Raw genomic sequence first — 22,837 nt, forward strand, 5'->3', positions numbered from 1 at the left:
AGTGATTAGTGCGCTTGCTTCTCACCAAGGCGTCCCGGGTTGTCCGGTAAGCGCAGTGGTTAGCGCACTCGCTTCTCACCTAGGCTTACCGGGTTGTCCGGTTAGTACCGGGTTGTCCGGTTAGCGCAGTGATTAGCGCATTTGCTTCTCACCTAGGCGTCCTGGATTGTCTGGTTAACGCAGTGGTTAGCGCACTCGCTTCTCACCAAGGCGTCCCGGGTTGTCCGGTAAGCGCAGTGGTTAGCGCACTCGCTTCTCACCAAGGCTTACCGGGTTATCCGGTTAGTACCGGGTTGTCCGGTTAGCGCAGTGATTAGCGCATTTGCTTCTCACCTAGGCGTCCCGGGTTGTCCGGTTAACGCAGTGGTTAGCGCGCTTGCTTCTCACCAAGGCGTACCGGGTTGTCCGGTTAACGCAGTGGTTAGCGCGCTCGCTTCTTACCATATGGTCCAGGGTACCTTTCATAGCTTATGTGATAGTGGTTAGTGGTCAGCAAGCCAGAGAAGTAAGTCTCCTCCAGAAACTCCGCTATCCCCCACAACACAAGACCACATAACTCACATAACATTGTGCCAACGAGACAAATTTCATGATGTTGTAATAACGTGTGAAAAGTGAGTAAGTTTCAACTTTACATTTTGTTCCACTTTTTAGAGTATTTACTGGTAAATGGCGTGCGCTTGAACATCGAATAAAAATGAAATAGTTATGTTTACATTGAGGCACGTTATTGAGTATCTTTAAAACGTGAAAATAATAATTCGTCAAGTGAGATATTGTCCAATCATTCTGCATCTTGAACACAGAGCATTCGCTTAAATTCAGTACCAGTGTGTGTATACCACGTGATAAATTGCGTCATAAATGCTACGTCAGAAAGCAATATTTTGCTTCGAATGAAGACTTTAAACAAAGAAAACTTCACCATTTTTTCACCATTTAAGATGAAACATAGCGCAGTCTACGCCTCTTACGGAGCCCCGCCTTTGGTATTTTACCAGAGTTTGATTGTGAGTTAAGTTTCTTCAAAAACTTCGAAAAACTTTTCACAGTACCACGGCCTCTAAACGCAAGCTCCACCACTTTACGTTGGTGCAAAGAAAAAGAGCTGTCGACACTTCCGTGGTGGAGCCATGCCCTATGTTTACATGAACAAACGTGAGTACGATTTATAGTTTGTTTGATAATTTCATTTAACGGACATATTTCGAAAATCGGAGAATGTGGTACCGTGTTTACAAGAACACTTCTACTGTAGGCTGGTTACTATTTCGTTTCAATATTGTGCAAACGGTGGTGCCAGGAGCTTTACTCCCGAATCGGACTTGTGATTTGTGAATACAGCCGTCTGACGGAGCATCATTATGAAAACAGGTTTGTCGAAGTGTTTGAGGAAACTAATCACCGAATCAAACTTCGGTATTAAAACGAAGGCGGGACTCTTTAAGTGACATAGACTGCCCTTTGTTTTATTTAAAATCGTGTAGTAAAAGAAAAGTTAATATCTTTGATTTAAGTCTTTATTCTAAGCAAAATGTTGCCTTCCGACGTACCATATATGACGTAATTATCACGTGGTACACACACACTGAGTACTGACTGTTTCCTTTAAATACGTCAGACGTAAGAAAAGTTTTCGTTGAGCACAGTTATACATATGTAGTTCATATAAGATTTATATGGTTATTAACTTATTGTTTTATTTCTTTAAAGATGCTAACAGCATTGAATACGACGGTACTGGACTTGAGTTTGCCACAAAGAAGTTCTACGACATCGTTGTCAATTGCAATGATGGTGTTTCGACTGTCACATCTAACTTCCAAGTTGACGTCATTAAGAACGAACCCCCCTCGTACAACTCGGGCGCCGGGGTACTGCCAGGTATCGATTAAATTTGCATGTATCCTATGATTTATACACATAAGTTGGTATATTCAAGCTGTTCGTGATAAAAAAAGTTAATGCTGCACCCTCACAGATTGACCGTTTTGACATAGTTTTTTTTATTTTTTTATTTTTGTCTTAGAATGAACCAATTTTTGCGTGATCGTCTGGACCCCTGTGATACAATGATGCTGATAAAAGAGTGCAGTTTTTCATATTTACTTTCGAAATAAGATGTTTTATTGCTAAAAGCGTTATTTACGCTTTGAGAAAAATGATTTTCAAAGAATTGACATCTGCGCTATTTTGAGTTAATTAGCGATCTTATATGACCGAATTAAAGGCATTGATACCAAAATCAACTGATTTTAAGACAAAAACTAAGAGTATGTCAAAAATGTCAATCTGTGGGAGTGCAGCTTTAAACTGTTTTTATATTTTTTTCTTGGTGGTAGTTAAAGGAATGTGTGCATGGGGGTTATAGGGTTAATGACACAAAGGTTGAATATCACTTTGTTATCAAATTTCCATATTAGAAAAATATGCTTTAAAATGCAAGTTGTGTGCAAGTTGTGTGCAAGTTGTGTGCAAGTTGTGTACAAGTTGTAAACAAGTTGTGTACAAGTTGTGTACAAGTTGTGTGCAAGTTGTGTGCAAGTTGTGTACAAGTTGTGTGCAAGTTGTGTTAACGAGATGGTTTGTAGCAAAGAGGTCTACCGGTTTTATGTTTCACATCGTTGTGGCTTATTCTAGAAACTTTTGATATGCTCAACAAAAAGAAACTGAAACGAAGAAGAATCGTATGCCAGGCAACCGAAATTTAAAGCTGCACTCTCATAGATTTACCGTTTTTACAAAAACAACAACATCGTTTGTCTTTGAATGAGCAATTTTTGCGTAAATATCTGCAAACCAGTGATAATAGACTGCTGATAAAAGATCAGATCGCAGATGTTAATGTTTCCGTTTGAAAATAAATGTTTTATGGCTAAAAACGTTAATATCGGTTTAAAAAAATGCATAAAACATCATATTTTGAATTAAAATATAAAAATCTGCGATCTAATTTTTGTCAGCAGTCTTATATGACTGTTTTCCATGCGTTTTCACATAAATTGGCTTGTTCCAAGACCCAAAAAATAAAAAAAGTTGTAAAAACATTTAATTTGTGCGAGTGAAGCTTTATTAAGATGGGGTATTACTTAATTAAAAAAATATATATGTCCAGTTAGCGCGGTGGTTAGCGCACTCGCTTCTTACCAATGCAATCCGCGTTCGATTCCCGGCCTGGACACATGAGAGTTTGATTTGTGGTCACCAAGCCGGACAAGTGGATTTTCTCCGGGTACTCCGGTTTCCCCAAAAACGCAAGACCACAATCTCGCACAACATCGTGCCGACGAAAGTGACTTAGTAATCATAACTTTCATCACAATCGTTGTAAAATATATAATATGAAAATATATGTTGATGAAGTTTCTGTGTGTATACCATACCGTGATAAATGACGTCATAAATGCTTCGTCGGAAGGTAACATTTTGTTTCGAATGAAGACTTTAAACAAAGATAACTTTTCTTTTTCTTCACAATTTTAAATGAAACAAAGATAATCTACGCCAGCTTACAAAATATAGCACTGCCTTCGTTTTTTTTACCAAAGTTTGATTTAGAGTTTAGTTTCTTTAAACATATCGACACACACTTTCACAAAATCGTCGCCTGATGAAGCACTGTCAAAACAATATTTTGTTAACGTGATTGTCGAAAGTATTTGAGGAAACTAATCCCCTAATACAATCAAACTCCAGTAAAACAACAAAGGAAGGGCTCTTTAATAGGTATAGAATGTCCTTTCAATTGTTTCATCTAAAATGGTAAAGAAAAAGAAAATAAATATTTGTGTTAAGTTTTCGTTTGAAGAAAAATGCGGCTGCTGATAATAACATTAATAATGATATAATAATAATAATGATATAATAATAATAATAATAATAATAATAATAATAATAATCATAATAATAATAATAATAATAATAATAATTGTTGTGTTTTAACGTGTAATTTGAATTACTTAGTTCAAATTTATTCCGAGTGAAGTGTATTTTTGAATACATAATTAAGATTAATAAGAGCTATTTCTAACTGCTAAATTTGAAATATACGCGATGTAATTGCAGCTTAGAATACACCCTACATTTTCAGCCAATGAGATTGCAGATAGGCAACCATTAAGTAGTAGACTTAATCATTAAGTATTTCATCTTTCGCGGTTCGGCCTACTGCTATCATCCGATACACAATCCCTGCGTCAGATTTTGTGTTGTCATTTATTAGTCAATGAGGTTGTATTCTATGTCAGTTAGATGACCTGAAGTAATTTCTTAATGATTAAGAATGGCTCGTTCGCTTCGCCCACTCCGCCTATTCTTATTCATTAAACTATTACGTAGTTAAATGTTTAAAATTCTGACATTGTAAACCGACCTTTCACATAAGGGATAGTCTTTCGACGGCAATTGGTCGAGTTGTTCCGATTGCTATTTGGAATGTCCTTCTACACTTTTTTATATCAATGTAACTCTTAATTTTTCTCTTATATAGTGTTAACACATTTACGATGATAGATATACATCAACAGGGTGGACAGCGGTTGACCGTTCCAGCGAAAGCGAAAAGACGATTTACACTCTTAATGCGACCGACCCAAACGGCGACACGCTAGTTTTCACGCGCGACAGCTGCACCTCCCTTAACGGCAGTTCCTGCGACAGCTACATTGAGGTTTCTTCAACTGGTAAAACTTAATTGACGAGATTTCAGAGATTAACGACTGACATTGTATCCTACGACAATTTCGTCGTCTTTTATCGGAGTATTATTTTTATTGCAAGACTAGTCAATCTGCGCGGCCATCTGCAATTTAACTTGAGAGTTTTTGCTTTTTGTATTTGATAAAAAAACTCACAACACAACAGCAATAGCAACAAAAACAACAACAACAATAACAACAACAACAACAAGAACACTTAAGGTACAGCAACAACACGGCATAACGTAGAAAAAGGTAAACTGTTGCTCGCTAGGAACGAGCTGTGTTGTTTCGTCAAAATCCCCTTGTCTTATGTCAAAGTCCCCTGGAATTCGGAACAAAAGTGTCAAATTCCCCTGGAATGGTCTCCAGAAATATGGCATGTATGTCCCCGATGGGCTAAAACAAACAGATGACAATAAATATATGTTATTATGCTTTCGAAAGTATAAATAGGAAAAATGGTACCGGCACCGAAGGGTAAATGTGGACTATGAAAATCCCCTGGTTTGTGTCTCAAAACCCCTTGAAATATGAACAATTTTAATTAAATCCCCTGTAGAGCCTTTCTAAAATACATGTATGGCACAAATGAACAACCTACAAAAACCAAAAATTTGTTATTGTATCGATTTTTAAGACCGTTTTCAATTCCACAGATGAAAACAATTTTCATACCTGATTTAATTTGGAAAATCCCTCTCTTATTTTCTAGTTGATTGATGCTTTTCAGGCAATTTGACAACAAAGGCTGTATTGGACGATGTTGGTTACGATGTCGGTATATCGGTTACCGATAACAAGGGAAACACCGTTGGACCGTACTACCTCTCCGTCCTGACATCTGGTAGGGTTAAAATACACAGGTTTACACAGTGATTTGGTGGGAATGAGCTCCTGCTTTGGTGTCATATGACCTCTACAAAATTTAGTGACATTTAACCTAAAATATATATTTTTTTCTTCAAATTCATCAAAGGGGTCACTCCTACCAACTATCTAGCATAAAATAACTATGAATTAATGCATTTTAACAAAGTCAGAAAATCTCGAAATACCTAAACTTGAACTGGTCAAATGACACCAAAGCAAGAGCTCAATCCCACCAAATCACTGTGGTTATTTATGCACCAGTCGTTTGTAACCACGCCCCCCCAGGTACGGGGAATAGCGGGGACTTTGACTTTAAGTCCAGCCATCCCGGGTAAAATCCCCGCCTTGCGGAGACAAACTGCTGGTAAAATCCCGGCCAAATGCCCTCGCACCCCTGGATACCTAGATAAGGCCCATTCCCCGCTATTTTCGGAGCGAAAGCATAACCATGGCATTCATCCGGCACTGCGGGGCCACATGGAAGGTAAAATCACGGCCCAATTCCCCTGCTATCCCCGGTATACTCCCGGACCTGGGCGTGGGTGGGGGTGGGGTGGGGTCGGGGGGGGGGGTCCAATTGACTGGTGCATTACACAACATAAATTGGCGTTCGTACATATGTGTGGGTGAATGGCAATCGATGATTAACCCCATTTAGTATAGCTCCATTTCATGCAGAGCAGATTTGACGGTGAATGCAACATTTATTTTTTTAGAGCATGATCTGTCGGTGTGCGTGACTTTGAACAGTCGACTTATTTTCATAGATAGCTCTGCCCACTGCGCTTGCGCGCCGTAGTTATGATTGACATATAAGGCGGTTGTTTAAGCTTACGTCATGAAACAATTTTTTTAAACTAGATGTTGAAGCAGCTATCAAATTAGTTCACAATAAAAACATATTTATGTGACGATATATTCAAAAACAAATTTAGTATTCTTTCGCTGATATGTTCATTTAAATAAACAACCAATCAATCGATTCAAGCACTAAAAGTACAATATTTCGAGGTCATCCCAATAAGTTAAACAAAAAGTACCAAAAAACGTTCATGTTTCGAAGCTTTTCCTTCTTGTTTACAAAAACCAATCCGTTGTATTTGCTTCTTTGACATATTTTCAATCTGGCGACAATTTACCATCGCCCGGTACTGTATAATGAAAGCGCCTGGGCGGTTTTACTTTGCGCAAAAATACCACGAGACTACACAAAGGGCGTAGCTAGTGGGTCAACATAGTGCGAAACACAAAATAAATAACAGTTTTTTTGAGATCTACAGAAAATGGTTCGAGCTCTCTCAGCCTGCGACCTCGCTGCGCTCGCTCCATTTTCTGCAGATTCCAAAAATGATCTCTAACATGAACCTACAGCGCTACGTGGGCCAAAATTTAAACAACGCTGACTCTTTCTTTTCTTCTCTTGGCTGTGTACATTCGGAGCTCCTCGGCCATTTGTTATCGAAAACAACCTCGGATGTATGCTGGTACATCAGTTGAAATAGTTCGTATTTTTTTTAATTGTATCATTAATTAAATGCAGTGTTTCAGAGTTCCGAATGGGCTGTGTATTCATCGTTAATGCACAACCACTTCTTTAGCAAAAAAACAATTATCTCATTGGAATATACGATTTATATCTCATCAAAATAGGAGAGTCTATCCTCTGTGCCTCCGTTATATATGAAAAACTGTAACACCACCAATGATATATTATCTGGAAAGTTGTCGATGCTGTTGTACGTATTTGCAGAGGATCCATACACGTTCGAATCACCAGTAACGTTTGTTAACCTCGACGCCACGATCCATGTGTTGGAAGGTACGGCAGAGGGAACCTATCTTTACAAGGTCATGTATCTGGACGAGAACCCGACAGAAAATTTCACACTCACCGCCACCGCCAACGCCACCACCCTTACACATTTCGATTTTAATACATCAAGTAAGTAAATTTACATGTTATCAACATTTTTTTTTTATAAATTTATTATTATTTTGTTATTATACATTTATAATATTTTGTACATTTTCTTAGTACCACCAATAAGTGGTGGAGCTGGCGTATTGTGGCCGTGATTTCCTGACGTTCATTTCGACACCGCAAGTTATCCGTGTGTGTATACCACGTGATACATTTCGTCATAAATGCTACGTCGGAAGGCAATATTTTCTTCGAATGAATACTTTGAACAAAGATAACTTCATTTTTTCTTCACCATTTTAAATGAAACATAGCGCTGTCTACGCCGCTTACGGAAAACCGCCTTCGGTCTTTTACTAGAGTTTGATTTAGAGTTTAGTTCCTTAAAACACTTCGACAAACCTTTTCACAGTACGGCCGTCTGACCGAGCGCTGTCAAAACATTATTTTGGAAACAGGTTTGTCGAAGTGTTTGATCAAACTAATCACCTTATCAAACTCCGGTAATAAAACGAAGGCGGGTCTTTTTAAGCGGCATAGACTTCTTTTTGTTTTGTTTAAAATGGTGTAGTAAAAGAAAAGTTAATCTTTGATTTAAAGTCTTTATTTTAAGCAAAATGTTGCCTTCCGACGTAGCATATATGACCCAATTTAACACTTGGTATACACACATTGGTAATTCAAGGTAATTCACTTGGACGAAAACCGGTAAGACACTTTCACCGTCACCACGCCTTCGTATTTCCATTTTGACAAAGCAATTAAGTCAATTTCGTGATCTTGGTTGAAATGCGGTCAAAACATTCATCCTCATCGCCATCGCCTCCGCATACAGCAAGTTAGTCAATGTCATGTACTTGGACGAAAACCCGTACGAAATCGTACACGGCAAGTTAGTCAATGTAATGTACTTGGACGAAGACCCGTACGAAATCGTACACGGCAAGTTAGTAAATGTCATGTACTTGGACGAAGACCCGTACGAAATCGTACACGGCAAGTCAATCAATGTCATGTACTTGGACGAAGACCCGTACGAAATCGTACACGGCAAGTTAGTCAATGTCATGTACTTGGGCGAAGACCCGTACGAAATCGTACACGACAAGTAAGTCAATGTCATGTACTTGGACGAAGACCCGTACGAAATCGTACACGGCAAATAAGCCAATGTCATGTACTTGGACGCAGCAAGTTAGTCAATGTCATGCACTTGGACGAAAACACGTACGAAATCGTACACAGCAAGTTAGTCAATGTCATGCACTTGGACGAAGACCCGTACGAAATCGTACACATCAATTTAGTCAATGTCATGCACTTGGACGAAGACCGGTACGAAATCGTAAACAGCAAGTAAGTCAATGGCATGTACTTGGACGAAGACCCGTACGAAATCGTACACAGTAAATAAGTCAATGGCATGTACTTGGACGAAGACCCGTACGAAATCGTACACAGTAAATAAGTCAATGTCATGTACTTGGACGAAGACCCGTACGAAATCGTACACAGTAAATAAGCCAATGTCATGTACTTGGACGAAGACCCGTACGAAAACGTACACAGCAAGTATTTCAATGTTATGTACTTGGACGAAGACCCGTACGAAATCGTACACGGCAAGTTAGTCAATGTCATGTACTTGGACGAAGACCCGTACGAAATCGTACACGGCAAGTTAGTCAATGTCATGTACTTGGACGAAGACCCGTACGAAATCGTACACGGCAAGTAAGTCAATGTCATGTACTTGGACGAAGACGCGTACGAAATCGTACACAGCAAGTAAGCCAATGTCATGCTCTTCGCTGTAAACTTGTCAAAAGCACCCATCCTCACTGCCACCGCCTCTTCATACAATGAATTTGATACTGGAAGTTAGCCATGGGCATGTATTTGGATGAAGACCCGTCAAAAACACCTATCCTCACTGCCACCGCCTCTTCATACAATGAATTTGATACTGGACGTTAGTCATGGGCATGTATTTGGATGAAGACCCGTCAAAAACACCTATCCTCACTGCCACCGCCTCTTCATACAATGATTTTGAAACAACAAGGAAGTCATGGGCATGTATATATATATTTGGATGATGAAGAAACGTCTAATAGCGCTAATAACATCTAATAGCGAAAGCTTCTTCATACTTTGATTACGACACAGCCAGTAAATAGATGTCATGTAACACGTGCGAAATATTCAACCACGCCTATATTGCATTCTTTTGCGGCAAGAAAACCACAACGATAGAAGCCCACGTTCATAACTACACATGCATGATTTTTTTTTTTTTATCAATACATTCCAGATTATTGAAAGAAAACTGCACAGCCCAGCGCCCATAACATTTTAATGCTGACCATCGGTCGTCGAAGGAATAATTCCAATATTGTTTCTAAAACATGCTTACTGGTCAATCGTTGGGTTTCTCCGTTACACTCCATTTATCCGTGAAAGAAATGGGTCAGTCGTGGCTTTTTCACGATGGTTTGACTCACGATTCTTTAAACAGGCTTTAGTTGAGTTTGAAAGTCGTTTGCGGAAAATATCTTTAAACGTTTACCCGCAAACTCAAAGTTACCGCACACATCATTTTCGTTGTGCTATTCGACGATACATGTTATTCTAAACTTCGACAGTGTACACATACTTTGATGACGTAGTTCACATAAAGTAGTCCATGCGTTCAAGTATTCGTACGCGGGGTGTTACACAACCTCTCTATCATCTATTTTAGCTGGTATAGTGACAACAAAAGATTTGACATCGTACGACTTTGATACGGAGGCATCGAACGTTGAGACAATAACTATAACCGTAGATGATGGCTTGGATTCTAACATAACCACTACAGCAACAGGCACCATCACCTTCAGCTTTGTAAACGTTAATGAAGGACTTGAACCTCTCAGCCTATCATCACCTACATTCACTATATCGGAGGTAGGTAATTTTACAATGTCATTTGAATGAGCCCTTGTATGCACCTACATGTAATAAGCAAAGAACAAAGATCCATTTAGCTCATGAAAAGTTCAATGTATAAAAACAATAGTATTCAGTGTAGATTATAACGAAATCATAACAGATTAATAACGAAAACATTTCTTCTTCATCTTCCCATCATTTCTTGTTTTTTTAGAATAACTGTTTTCCGATTTTCTTTATTTTCTCTAATTGTAATGGTCCATAAATTCAAAATGGAAACTTTGTCTCTGCCGTTTAATTCACTTATGGATTTATTCCGGTGTATGAAATTTATCAAATTTACTGCGATGAAAAAAAGAGAAATATTTCCTTGTGAAGTGATACCAATTAACATTTCAAGGTGTCTTTTCATTCAACTTTGGGCTTATTCGGGTGTTTAAAAAGAAACCTTTATATTGGTATTTATTGCGGGGGAAAAAGGAGAAATATTATGTTAAGAAGTGAAACCAACTAACATAATTTAAAAGGTGTGAATATGAAGAAATTTTCATTTAAAAAAAGGCATTTCTCTCACCTCAGATAAGAGGATCCAAATTTTTAGCCATTCTGGGAGGCGTTATCTTTCCCACGGGCAAAGATAAAACAAGTACGCGTATGGAACTCCTTTTTATTTGAAACCACACAATTACCTCCCTTGTTGAAGACCGTCGTCTGTATCATCATGGAAATCCAGTCTTGTAGCAATATTTAAAATCCAAATTAATTATTTCTCGCTTCAAATGACAAAATAAAAAAGTTTTCAAGCTCAATTCAAAAAATAATGCTGCACTCTCCTCAGAATTTTTTAAAGAAGATTTGACTATTTACACACTCTGAACCACTGCGCGCATATCCACGACAACCACGATTGATGGCATATCAATACCCAAATTATTTTCACTTCGAACAAATGCATTTTAACTCTAGTTTGTATAACTGAGGTTGGACGCATCTACCATAGCAGTTCGTGTAAGATAGGTGCGTCCAAACCATCGCGCAGGGTGTTCTATGGAAATTCGGTAAAACTCGTTTCCGCAAAACACCCTACGCTTGGATTGGGATGAACCTACTTACACTCAGCCATGGAAGATACTTATAATCTTCCTATACGTATTGACCATACATATAAACACACGTATATACATAGGCTAATACTTCCTTTAGACTGCAGTGACAGGTGACGAAGTCGGAACTATAGTGGCATTCGCGAATGACATTGATGGTGACACCGTTTACTATACGATGGACTGTGGAGACGATTCTAAATACTTCTATTTCAACCCTAGCGACAAAAAGGTAGTATACGTTTAAGTACATTTATTGTTTTCAAATAAAGAAGGATTACCCTGTATCGGTTTACTTTTGCCTCATCATTGAAGTGCAGTAATGTCAGGTGCGTCCAGAATTCCTGGTTCATTGTTTAGGGTGGATATTGTCCTCGATTCGGTTAGTATTAACACTGTTTTCTACATGTTTTAACGATATGTTTTAGAAACGACCATATGCACCGAAGGAAGAGCAATGTTTTCTTTACGATGATGCTTGTATTAGATGATGTCTGTATTACAATATCTCGTGAAAACAATGTACGTTCTTAACAGGCTTAACGACTCACTCAATGCATTTTATTCTTCAAAAATATGATTTTATATCGTTCCCTTTCGTGCTTATCCCATTCGATACCTTGTTTTGGTCATTGACAGGTATTGTTTTCCGAGTAAAGATCGCTTTGCACATATAAGAAAATGCTTACTGGTTCATTCTGTACATTTTTAGAACTTAGGTTCATCCCAAATCTATGGCACACTTAAATAACGATTAAAAGGCGTCGGATGAGATTTGCACGAAAAAGAATGGTATGAAATCGTATTTTTGAAGAATAAAATGCAATGAGTGAGTCGTTAAGCCTGTTAAGAACGTACATTGTTTTCACGAGATATTTTAATTCAGACATGATTTGCATATACAACAAGCGTCATCGTTAACAAGCAATTGCTCTTCATTCAGTGCACAAGGTCGTTCCAGGGAATGTTTTTTAAGAATTTTTGGGTGTTACCATATTTAATTTTAATTTAATTTTCAAAGATGTGTTGTTTTTTTTACCAAATTGACGCTTCCGTTTTGGGGCTAAACATCCCATGACGCGACACTATTTAGTGACAATGTCAAACAAATAAACCATGACCACTGACATCAAGGTCAATTTAAAACTATTTGATTGAAACATTATCCCAAATTTTTTTTTTTAATAAAACATATTACGATTTATTTGTTTTAATTGATACCACAATGATATACCATCTTTATGATTCAAACCAGCAGTAAATTGTATAAACCCGGTTAATCCTTTGGTGTGGTCAAAGTAAGTCAAAATTATTATTAATTGGCCAATATTTATAGATTAATTACTATCAACCTATCAATCATTTCAACCTGTGGATAAGTTAACCAGTTTGATACAATTGGCTATAGGTGTATTTGGCCCGTGAGTATGACATGGATCTTGGACTTTCCGGCACTGCCACATGCGAAATAACAGCTCGAGACGCCGGTGGATTCAGCCTTTCCGGTACGTAGAACGGTATTTTACGTAGACAGCGATATTAAATTATTTCTGCCGTTAAATAATATTTGTGTGGTTATTGCGTATTTCATTTTTATTTCTCCTAAAATACCAGAACGGCATCGTTGAATTCCATATAATAACGTTTATCATCTATCTGAAAAGACGCTTATAAACAAAAACATAAATGTACAAGAGTCAAAACTCGCTATTTCAAACTCGATTATCTCGATGTTCTGGTTTTGTCGAACTTTTTTCGAATGTGTTTGGCTCAATTAAAAATGTTTTGCATTTCGGTTATAACGAATGCTCGCTATGTCGAAGTATTTCCCGAGTTCCCGACGACTTCGACATACCGAATTTTGACTTTACATACATTATGTTTTAGACAACATCACAATCACGATAGAGGAGACAAACGACAACAGCCCCGCGTTCCCACACCTCAACTACGTGTTCATACAGTCCCCGTCCGACCCCTTCTTTACGTTCATCGCTGATATGACGGCCTCGGACGGAGACATCAACGACACTCCAGACACGCTCACGTATATGTTCAATCGTACGGAATTCAGGATCAACGACACTCTAGACACGCCCACGTATACGTTTGCTAATACGACGGAAATCTCGAGCATCGATCCTGCGGATGTTTTTCAGGTAGACAATATAATATTCGACAACTGTTAACTGCTTCAAACATTCGTTATAATCTGTTAACATTGGAATTTAAAGAGAAGTAGCATATACTCGTTGAATTTTACACCATATATTCCTTTTAGACGGATTTAGCTAGACCAATGTTTCAAAAGCGTTTGAATTGCTTTACACACCAATGTATACTTATGGCAGTAATTTTTTGAACGTTCTTAACAATATTGCGTCACAAGTTAAGTGATTATTTCATTTGGCCAAATGTATTCGTCAATCTTGAGTTAATGTTATAGTTTAAGTTTAAACTTATGTTTTTGGCAACGATGGTTTTTACAAAATTATATCAATCACTTTCGTTGGCACAATGTTACGCGAAAGTGTAGTCCTGTATTGTTGGCGAAAATGGTGTACCCGGAGGAAACCCACTTGACCGGCTTGGTGATCACTTACCAAACTCGTATGCGCCCAGGCCGGGTATCGAACCCGGGTCACCAAGGTGAGAAGCAAGTGCGCTAACCACAGCGCTAACCGGACAGTCCGGGACAGGCGAGTGCGAGTACTCTAATATCTGTGCTAACCGGGCAACCCGGGATAAGCGAGTGCTTTAACCGGACAATCCGGGACAAGCGAGTGCGAGTCCGCTAATGTATGTGCTAACCGGACAACTCGGGACAAGCGAGTGCTTTAACCGGACAATCCGTGACAAGCGATTGCGAGTACGCTAATCTCTGTGCTAACCGGGCAACCTGGGACAAGCGAGTGCTTTAACCGGACAATCCGGGACAAGCGATTGCGAGTACGGTAATCTCTGTGCTAACCGGGCAACCCGGGACAAGCGAGTGCTTTAACCGGACAATCCGGGACAAGCGAGTGCAAGTGCGCTAACCACTTCGCAAACCGCACAACCAAACAAACTTAATATAAAACAGTTGATCGTGTTGATCATAAAATGGCATTTTCCCACATTCCAAAACCATTAAGGTATCAAAATACATATAGTTAGCTAAGCTTAATATTAATAATAACGGACGTAAAATGTTGCAAGAAATTGGGACCAGCTTTATTAAATCATGGAGCAGTTTAGAATTGATCCGTTTTATAGTCGTCATATATGATTCCAGATTGACGCTGACGCACTATTGTATGTCAGAGACGTAAGCAATTTCAGCCAAGGAGACTTCTACTCGTTCGAGATCATCTCCTCTGATACTGAAGGACGTAATGGCACATGCACGGTGACTGTCATATTCAGCGGGGTAAGAATTAACATGTATCAGTTAATTCTCTATGTGATATTTAAATGACATGAATTAAAATCTTGATGATGAAGAATGGGCGGAGTGAGCGAAGCGAACGTGCCCTTCTTAATCATTAATATTTTAATTCAGGTCATCTTGCTGGCTTAGAATACAACCTCATTGGCTGATACATTGTAAATGCGAAATGTGACGCAGGGAGTGTATATCGAATGAGTGGCAGTGGGCGGAACTTTAAACACCCCCGTAAGGTGAAATCTTTAATGATTATGTATAGTACTTAATGATTGCCTATCTGCAATGTCATTGGTTGTAAATGTAGGTTGTATTCTAAATATAGAAAAAATCGTTTAACACCAATATAACTCATCATTTCCAAATACAAAAATACAGCAAAAATGTTTTGTTTTTTTAATTTTTTTATCTTCATTCATTTTTTAAAACATTTATTATCATCATTTAAATGCAGCTTAAAACACTAATCATCATTTCATTTTTTCTTACAACACAAAACAGTGTACCTTTGTCTATGGTTAAAAAGTAAATGACATACTTGGATAACTTTGCTTCACTCTGGCTTCTTATAATATATTAAGCATTGATAACTTTACCACGCGGTATCTTTTGGCTAGTTTGCTAAATTGAATGATTTGATTGGTTAATATAAATAATTATTGGACAAATATTGACCAATCAAAAAACATTTCGCCTAACTTTAACCAAATCAAAGAAAGAACAATTGGCTGCAAATGGTCTACTAGTTTAAAGATGCACTCTTACTGCCAAATAAGATTTACCACACTTATTACAATTGTTTTTTCCCGAAAGATTGAATTAATGTAAAAAAACAATGGTACTTATGAAGGATACAGAGTTTAATTTGAAAGAAAGGTGCAGAAAACACGCTATTTCTACCTTATGAAGCGATAGTAGATCAGAGTAAATCTTTTAGCATTCACTAATCATTTAATATTCTTGCGTTTTCAGTTATTAAATACACGGTTACAATCTTGTTATCAGTAATTAATATTTTCCATAAATGCATTATTTAGTAAGAAGTTAAAGGTTTATCAGTCCAAATTGATGTTTGTTATACATGAGTGTGTATTGATTTTGAATAAGAGTGTCATTTTAAGCCACTGTCCCTTTTCAGGTGGCAACCACGACCACAACCACGACGGAGCGGGTACTGGTATTTGCAGATGACCCTGGTAACTATTTCTGGCTCTTCCTCATAGGGGTAATCGGGTTTTGTATCCTTCTGGCCGTCCTTATCATCGTGTGTCGAGATCCACCAATCTACGAGTACGTCACCAAACAGATGTATAGGTGAGTCGGCCTGGATGTTTGAACATTTTGAGAAACAAAGAAACGAAGATTAGTTAAAAGGGCTTGCTAATAATTTTTTGTAAAATACAATTTTTCGTATGACGAAATCAAGTGTGCCATATTATTTAGAGTGTTAAAACTAAGATACTGACAGCTAAAAACCTTCAACAAATGTTGAAATATTGTCTTAGTAACGCGATTCAATCAAATGCTTTAAAGGCTATGTTATCTTTATGCATGGGTATGAGTCCTTGTGGGCGTGAGGTTTTGTTGTCCGTTTTCTTAATATTCATTGCCTGTACCGGCGATGGATAGCAACCCGTTAAAACCAGAATATTTGTTATACTTATAGTATATTTCCTTCTTCAATTTCGTTATCAAGGACTAATGTTGTTATAATATAAGTGTTTTCAGTTTCTTTACCGAGAACAAATGGTTCCAAAACATAAGCGAGTGCCTTGGTAAAGTCTGTATATCAACTTGCTTTGTCCCCTTCGTTTTTTTTACCAATTCAAAGCTATACGAAGTGAACGTTAGTTATAGAACGTCTATTAAAAATCCCTCTCCCTTTGATCCGCAACGTTATTTGTTTTTTTACCACTTCAAAATTCGGAAGTTACCGAGTACTCAGCCAGTCTTTTCTGTCAGCTTCGTGTTGGTGATTTATGTCGTTATCATGGACATTCAGTTAAACAACTAGCTATGTCCTGTCTTAAAGGTTCAGTAACTGGTGCCGAAGGAAGCCAAAACCAAAGGTTCCGAGACGCACGGTGGGAAAACTGACCGTGACCGTGAACCGGAAGACGCTAGAAAACGACCCTGACAACGCGTTACCTTGGGAACTGCTCGCAAAGGACAACGACGTACCGGAAGTAAACGAAGTTCAGGAATCTATCCATCGTCGGCAGGAACGACGGGACCGTGACTACAAGAACGTTAAGGGGCTTGCGGTGTTTGAGAAAGGGAAAGGTGCGCGGCCTGACTCTTCCAGAAGTGGGTCATCAGCTTCAATCGGCAGGGTAGAACTATTTTTATTTTACCTACACATATATTTACTGAAAATCATCTGAGATTGTATGAAATGTTTGTCGACAATTCCACGTTATCATCAACATTTATTCGCAGGGTAGAACTATTTTTACCTACACCTGTATTTACTATTTATCGTCTGTATAAACTGCATGTCAACAAGTTCACGTTACCATCAACATGTATGTTTTGCTAATATATAATTTTTAAATGGCTCTCGTTTGATTTGAGCTGTTGTGAAGCATTTGTTTAGAAATATGTTGAAAAATGAATATATGAACATGTCATTTTTATAATTCTTCTGGTTTTATATGATTTTAGAGTAGCGAATCACCACAATATGCGAAGTTTGTCAGCAAGGCAGATGTGAGTATTCATTTTGTATATTAATTTCCAAAGCAAGATACACACACGTTACACAAGTATAAATATATCGTTTATCATTAAACACACGGACGACAATTGTTATTTTCCTTTTAGGGCGGTGAAGGACAGTGGGGCGCTCTCTCTTAAGGTCGTATGGCGGTCAGTCGGGAGGTCGAGGACTTGATGGACAATGTTCATTTATAGAAACTCAAGTTGATTATGTGCCACTTGTGTAATTGCTTTTAATTGCTTTATATAAATTTTTGTTTAAAAATCATGTTGATAAATAAAAGGAAAATATTAAGAAGCAGGTATAATATAAAGGTTTTCCTGTAGAGCTAATGTAGCAACATGGAATTTTTCGAAGGTTGAGATTCGCATTACTCAAACTTTCAGACCATGGCGTGAGCAAAGTATAGCTCTGCAAACCGACGAAGTTTTTGTACATAAACTATGGCTGCTGTTGTTTAAATTTTCAACACCAGTGTTGTTATCAAAAAATGTTGAACTTGTTTTGTTTTTTTAATTTCAATGTACCTTCAATGGTTTCCTTTACATGGTTTCTTTTTAAAGTTGGTTTTCAAATTAATCGCTAACAAACAGTAGAGTAGTTAGTTAGTTAGTTACTATATTAATTGTGATCCCATTTGCTGTATTTTTATTGTTTACTTGAAAATGAATTGATTGTTATATCAAAAAAATATCAAACGAATACATTTACGTCTGTTTTCTAACAATGTGTATATACATCTTTTTTTCTCATTTATTTTCACATAGAGTAGTAATAACACATTATCTTCATCTTTATATAATATAACCTTCTATGCATTTTCTATCAGTATGGTTAAGCTCACACACACACACACACACGCACACGCAGACACACACGCAGACACACACACACACACGCACACGCATACACACACGCAGACACACACACATACACGCACACGCATACACACACGCAGACACACATACACACACGCAGACACACACGCACACACACACGCACACACACACACACACACACACACACACATACACACACACACACACACTCACACGACAGTGATGTCCCCTACACTTAGATATGCATACAAGTAAAAACTACAATAGAGATTTAATATTTGTTAAATAATTCAACAAATACATACATTACGAAAATAAAAAAAAATAAAAAAATGAATCGTTATGGCTATTTGTGTCTTTTACTGATTACGTTAGTTTCAGTATTTCCCACTTTTTATTGTAGGCTTCGTACTTATCGTTTTTTAAAGCAATTTGCTCTTCTATTTTAATCCTTAATTTAAGATACATCATATATGCATTAAAGGATAGATGTCTATTATTGTACTTGGTTGAGTTTATATAAAATTTCATTTAAACAATAAGGAAGTTGCAAACATTACCATATTTGTTTTTACATACTGTTCCCAATAAAGCCTCACGTTTATTGATTACGATGTTAATTGTTGTTGAGGCAATAAAATTATTTAATTTGTTCCACAACTGTTGTGTTTCATAGCACCCCCAATATAGATGTTCTATGGATTCGACACCTGAATGGCAAAATGAGCATAATGTACAATCGACAAGTTTGTACTTAAAAAGTAATGTATTTGTTGGTATTATTCTCAGAAGGAACTTGTAATAAAAACTACGTAAGGTGGTGTCTATTGTTGATTTGTATATATTACTATAGGTATGTTTCCATTCCATATGTTTATTTTCGCTTGCTAAAGTTTCTGTCCATTTTTGTTCTGAAGTTGGTGTTAATGTTGTTTGAAGCAATATTAAGTAAAGAAAATTGTTTGATTGCTTTGATTGTACAACTTTTTCTTTGAATGATGTGTTGTTAGTGTGGCTAATTCCATCTTTAGTAAGCTGTATTCTCGTTTCCATCGGGATTGATTTAATGAGGGTTTGGTATCTTATGAAATCGGAGCTTTGTATGCCGTATAAATATTCAATTTGATTAAAATTGTAAAATGTATTCGTTCTATAATTAAAAATGTGCTCAAAGTACTTTATGCCTTTTTCATACCATTTTTTTTATAGAATATAGTGTTTCCTATATACCGAACATTTTTGTTATTCCAGATCACTGTTTTGGCAATTTTGATTTTATTAGAGTCGTGTATTTGTTTTATTTTGTTCGGAGAACATCATTCAAAAATGTGCCGTTTGTATATACATCTATGATTATTACATGCAACAAATATTAAATAGTTGTTAAAACGTGTTATTCGTTGCAAGAACAAAAGATTGTTATAATGAGATGGACCATTTTGTTTTATATATACTACTCCAATATTGATAAGGACCATCTGTAATAAATTTGATTTTAAAATACACAGGTGTTAAAGGATATATAAAATGCTATGTAGTAGGGGACCAAATCTAAAAATTGATTCAAAAAATGATTTCTAGGTATTCACCCAGATATACTTTGGTGACACAAACAATCTGTTGGAGGTACTAGTATGCCTCTAGTTTGAAGACAGTTCTTGGACATGATTCTGTTCTTGCACAAAAATCATATCTTTATGGTTTACATGGATATCGCGTTGACCGCTTGTAAAATCTAAAAACAAACCCATCAAGTCTGGGTACATTATAATTCTGATGGAAATATATATTCTTGTAAAATATTTACAGCCTTAAATTAGTTGTTATCTATTCCTTGTCAATTTTTTATCGACATGTCGGTCATATCCAGGTTAAAGGGACTGTACACCAGATTGACAATTATCTAATAAAATGTGTTACGCTTTATATCATAATTGTAAAAAAAGTACCAAAATGTAAAAAAAAAATGAGTTGGAGACCGGGTTCGAACCTGTGTCGCCAAAATTGCAGTCGAGCGTCGTATCCACTGAGCTACAACGGCTTACACCAATCGCGTGACATAATTAAGCTATACACCTATCTCGGTAATATCACGTGATAACACCGACTAGCCAATCACGCATAAGGAATGAATTCTACCTGGTAGACATATCCAGTAATCTTTTTTAATGGAAAAATACGAAATAACTGCTAAACCAAATAAATTGTAATCTATGTGGTACTTCAGTTAGTAAGTTGTACACATCGATGCCAAGTTTATGTCAGTTTTCGACAATGTTCTTTATCTTTTCGCTATTTTATCATACGGAGTACAGCCCCTTTAATTAAGGTCAGAGTGCCAATTGAGTTTCAATTAAAGATGCACTCTCTCTTCCAAATCAGATGTACCACAATTAAATAATTTTTTCAATTAACAGGCATCATTAAATATCGAAAGGAATGGTTCTTATGAAGGATATCGTGTTTAATTTGAAAGGTGCAGACACTCGCTATTTTTTCCTTATGCGACGATAGTTGATTAATGTAAATCCTTTAGGACCCACCAATCATTTAATATTTATGCGTTTTCAGCTTTTACATACATGGTTACAACACGGATCTATAAACCATAGTTAAAAGTATTCAGTTTCAATCGTTATTCTATTTAAGTAACAGTGACCTTGACCCTAGGGACCCCAAGCGCAATCCCATGAAAGGTCTCCTTAAACTCTTCCTTTATACCAAGTTGGGTCAAGATATGTAACGCTTACTGAAATTATTCGGTTACATAGGTGAGTTTGATGCCGCCCGTACCAAGAACCAAGAAGTTATTTAGTTCAAACCATTCTTCTATTTTTAGCAACAGTGACCTTGACCTTGACCCTAGAATCCCTATACACAATCCATGAAAGGTCTCTATAAACTCTTCCTATATGCCAGGTTTGATCAAGATATGTGAACCATGACTAAAAGTATTCAGTTTCAATCATTATTCTATTTAAGTAACAGTGACCTTGACCCTAGGGACCCCAAGCGCAATCCCTTAAACTCTTTCTTTATACCAAGTTTGGTCAAGATATGTGGACCCTGACTTAAGTTATTCAGTGTCAACCGTTTTTCAATTTTTAGTAACAGTGACCTTGACCTTGACCCTAGGGACCCAAAACAAAATCCCATGAAAGGTATCCATAAACTCTTCCTTTTTACCAAGTTTGGTCAAGAAATGTCGATCCTTACTGAAATTATTCAGTTTCATAGGTGAGTTTGATGCCGGCCGTACAACGTTTGGTCAAGATATGTGAACCCTGAATAAAGTTATTCAGTTTCAACCGTTTTTCTATTTTTAGTTACAGTGACATTGACCTTGAACCTAGGGACCCCAAACGCAATCCCATGAAAGGTCTCCATAAACTTTTCCTTTATACCAATTTGGTCAAGATGTGTGAACCCTAACTTTAGTTATTCAGTTTTAACCGTTTTTCTATTTTTAGTAACAGTGAGCTGGACCTTGACTCTAGGGACCCCAAACGCAATCCCATGAAAGGTATCCCTAAACACTTCCTATATACCAAGTTTGGTCAAGATATGTCAACCCTTACTGAAATTATTCAGTTTCATAGGTGAGTTTGACGCCGCCCGGCCGCCCGGCCGCCCAGCCGCCCAGCCGCCCGGCCCGCCCGCCCGAACAACGACGTTCGTCATTCTAATAACCAGGTTTCACTATGTAAAAACCTGGTTAATTTATGGTCTACAGAGTAGCAATTCTTATGGAAACCTGTTTCCATGAAAACATCGCCAAAGATCAGGCCAGTCTTGGCTGATGACTCGGTTTGAATAGTGGACAGTTCACAAATTGGACACCTAGGGTCCAGGGGCCTAAATATGACCCCGACCACACCCAATCAGTCGTAACCAACGACATGTTTATATATTATGAATGGACAAGATACTTTGAACAAATAACTTGTTCAGCTCGACTCCATTCTATAATCAATTAAACATATATCGATAAAATGAAGTGAATGTAGACAAGGATGAGCGGCCAAGGTCAAGGTCAAGGTCATATATATTGAAGACAGTTGCTAGTCTGACAGTTCATCTAAGGCAGCAGAAAGAGCGTGATTCTCTTATTCAGAAATGAAAATTCAGAAAATGAAAAGGGTAGAAAGTCAACAGGGAAAGAAAGAGCAAAAATTTAAAGACGATATTCAATATTTGAGATATCGTAGCACGCGAGACAGTTAAATGTTTTATAACATTACGGACGTCGTCGAGGAAAACTGTGAGTGTAAAGTACTGTCCTTTATTGAAGAGAAAATGAAACACCCGTCCCTGCGGACCTGGTACC

At 37.4% G+C, this 22,837-nt stretch overlaps 1 protein-coding gene across 1 annotated transcript in view; it reads left to right on the forward strand.

The window, feature by feature from the left end:
- The window catches only part of LOC128233932 (protocadherin Fat 4-like), a 34,755-nt gene extending 15,101 nt beyond the window's left edge, over nucleotides 1–19,654 (forward strand). The window contains exons 9-21 of the mRNA XM_052947820.1: nucleotides 1,714–1,884; nucleotides 4,527–4,682; nucleotides 5,431–5,544; nucleotides 7,321–7,512; nucleotides 10,235–10,440; nucleotides 11,629–11,760; nucleotides 12,937–13,033; nucleotides 13,416–13,687; nucleotides 14,803–14,937; nucleotides 16,091–16,266; nucleotides 16,985–17,285; nucleotides 17,617–17,661; nucleotides 17,776–19,654. Coding sequence (XP_052803780.1) covers nucleotides 1,714–1,884; nucleotides 4,527–4,682; nucleotides 5,431–5,544; nucleotides 7,321–7,512; nucleotides 10,235–10,440; nucleotides 11,629–11,760; nucleotides 12,937–13,033; nucleotides 13,416–13,687; nucleotides 14,803–14,937; nucleotides 16,091–16,266; nucleotides 16,985–17,285; nucleotides 17,617–17,661; nucleotides 17,776–17,808 — 2,030 coding nt within the window. The 3' untranslated portion in view covers nucleotides 17,809–19,654. The remainder of the gene's footprint in view (nucleotides 1–1,713; nucleotides 1,885–4,526; nucleotides 4,683–5,430; nucleotides 5,545–7,320; nucleotides 7,513–10,234; nucleotides 10,441–11,628; nucleotides 11,761–12,936; nucleotides 13,034–13,415; nucleotides 13,688–14,802; nucleotides 14,938–16,090; nucleotides 16,267–16,984; nucleotides 17,286–17,616; nucleotides 17,662–17,775) is intronic.
- Nucleotides 19,655–22,837: the final 3,183 nt, after the last annotated feature.

Source organism: Mya arenaria, chromosome 5 (assembly GCF_026914265.1).
Source record: "Mya arenaria isolate MELC-2E11 chromosome 5, ASM2691426v1".
Classification (NCBI taxonomy): domain Eukaryota; kingdom Metazoa; phylum Mollusca; class Bivalvia; order Myida; family Myidae; genus Mya; species Mya arenaria.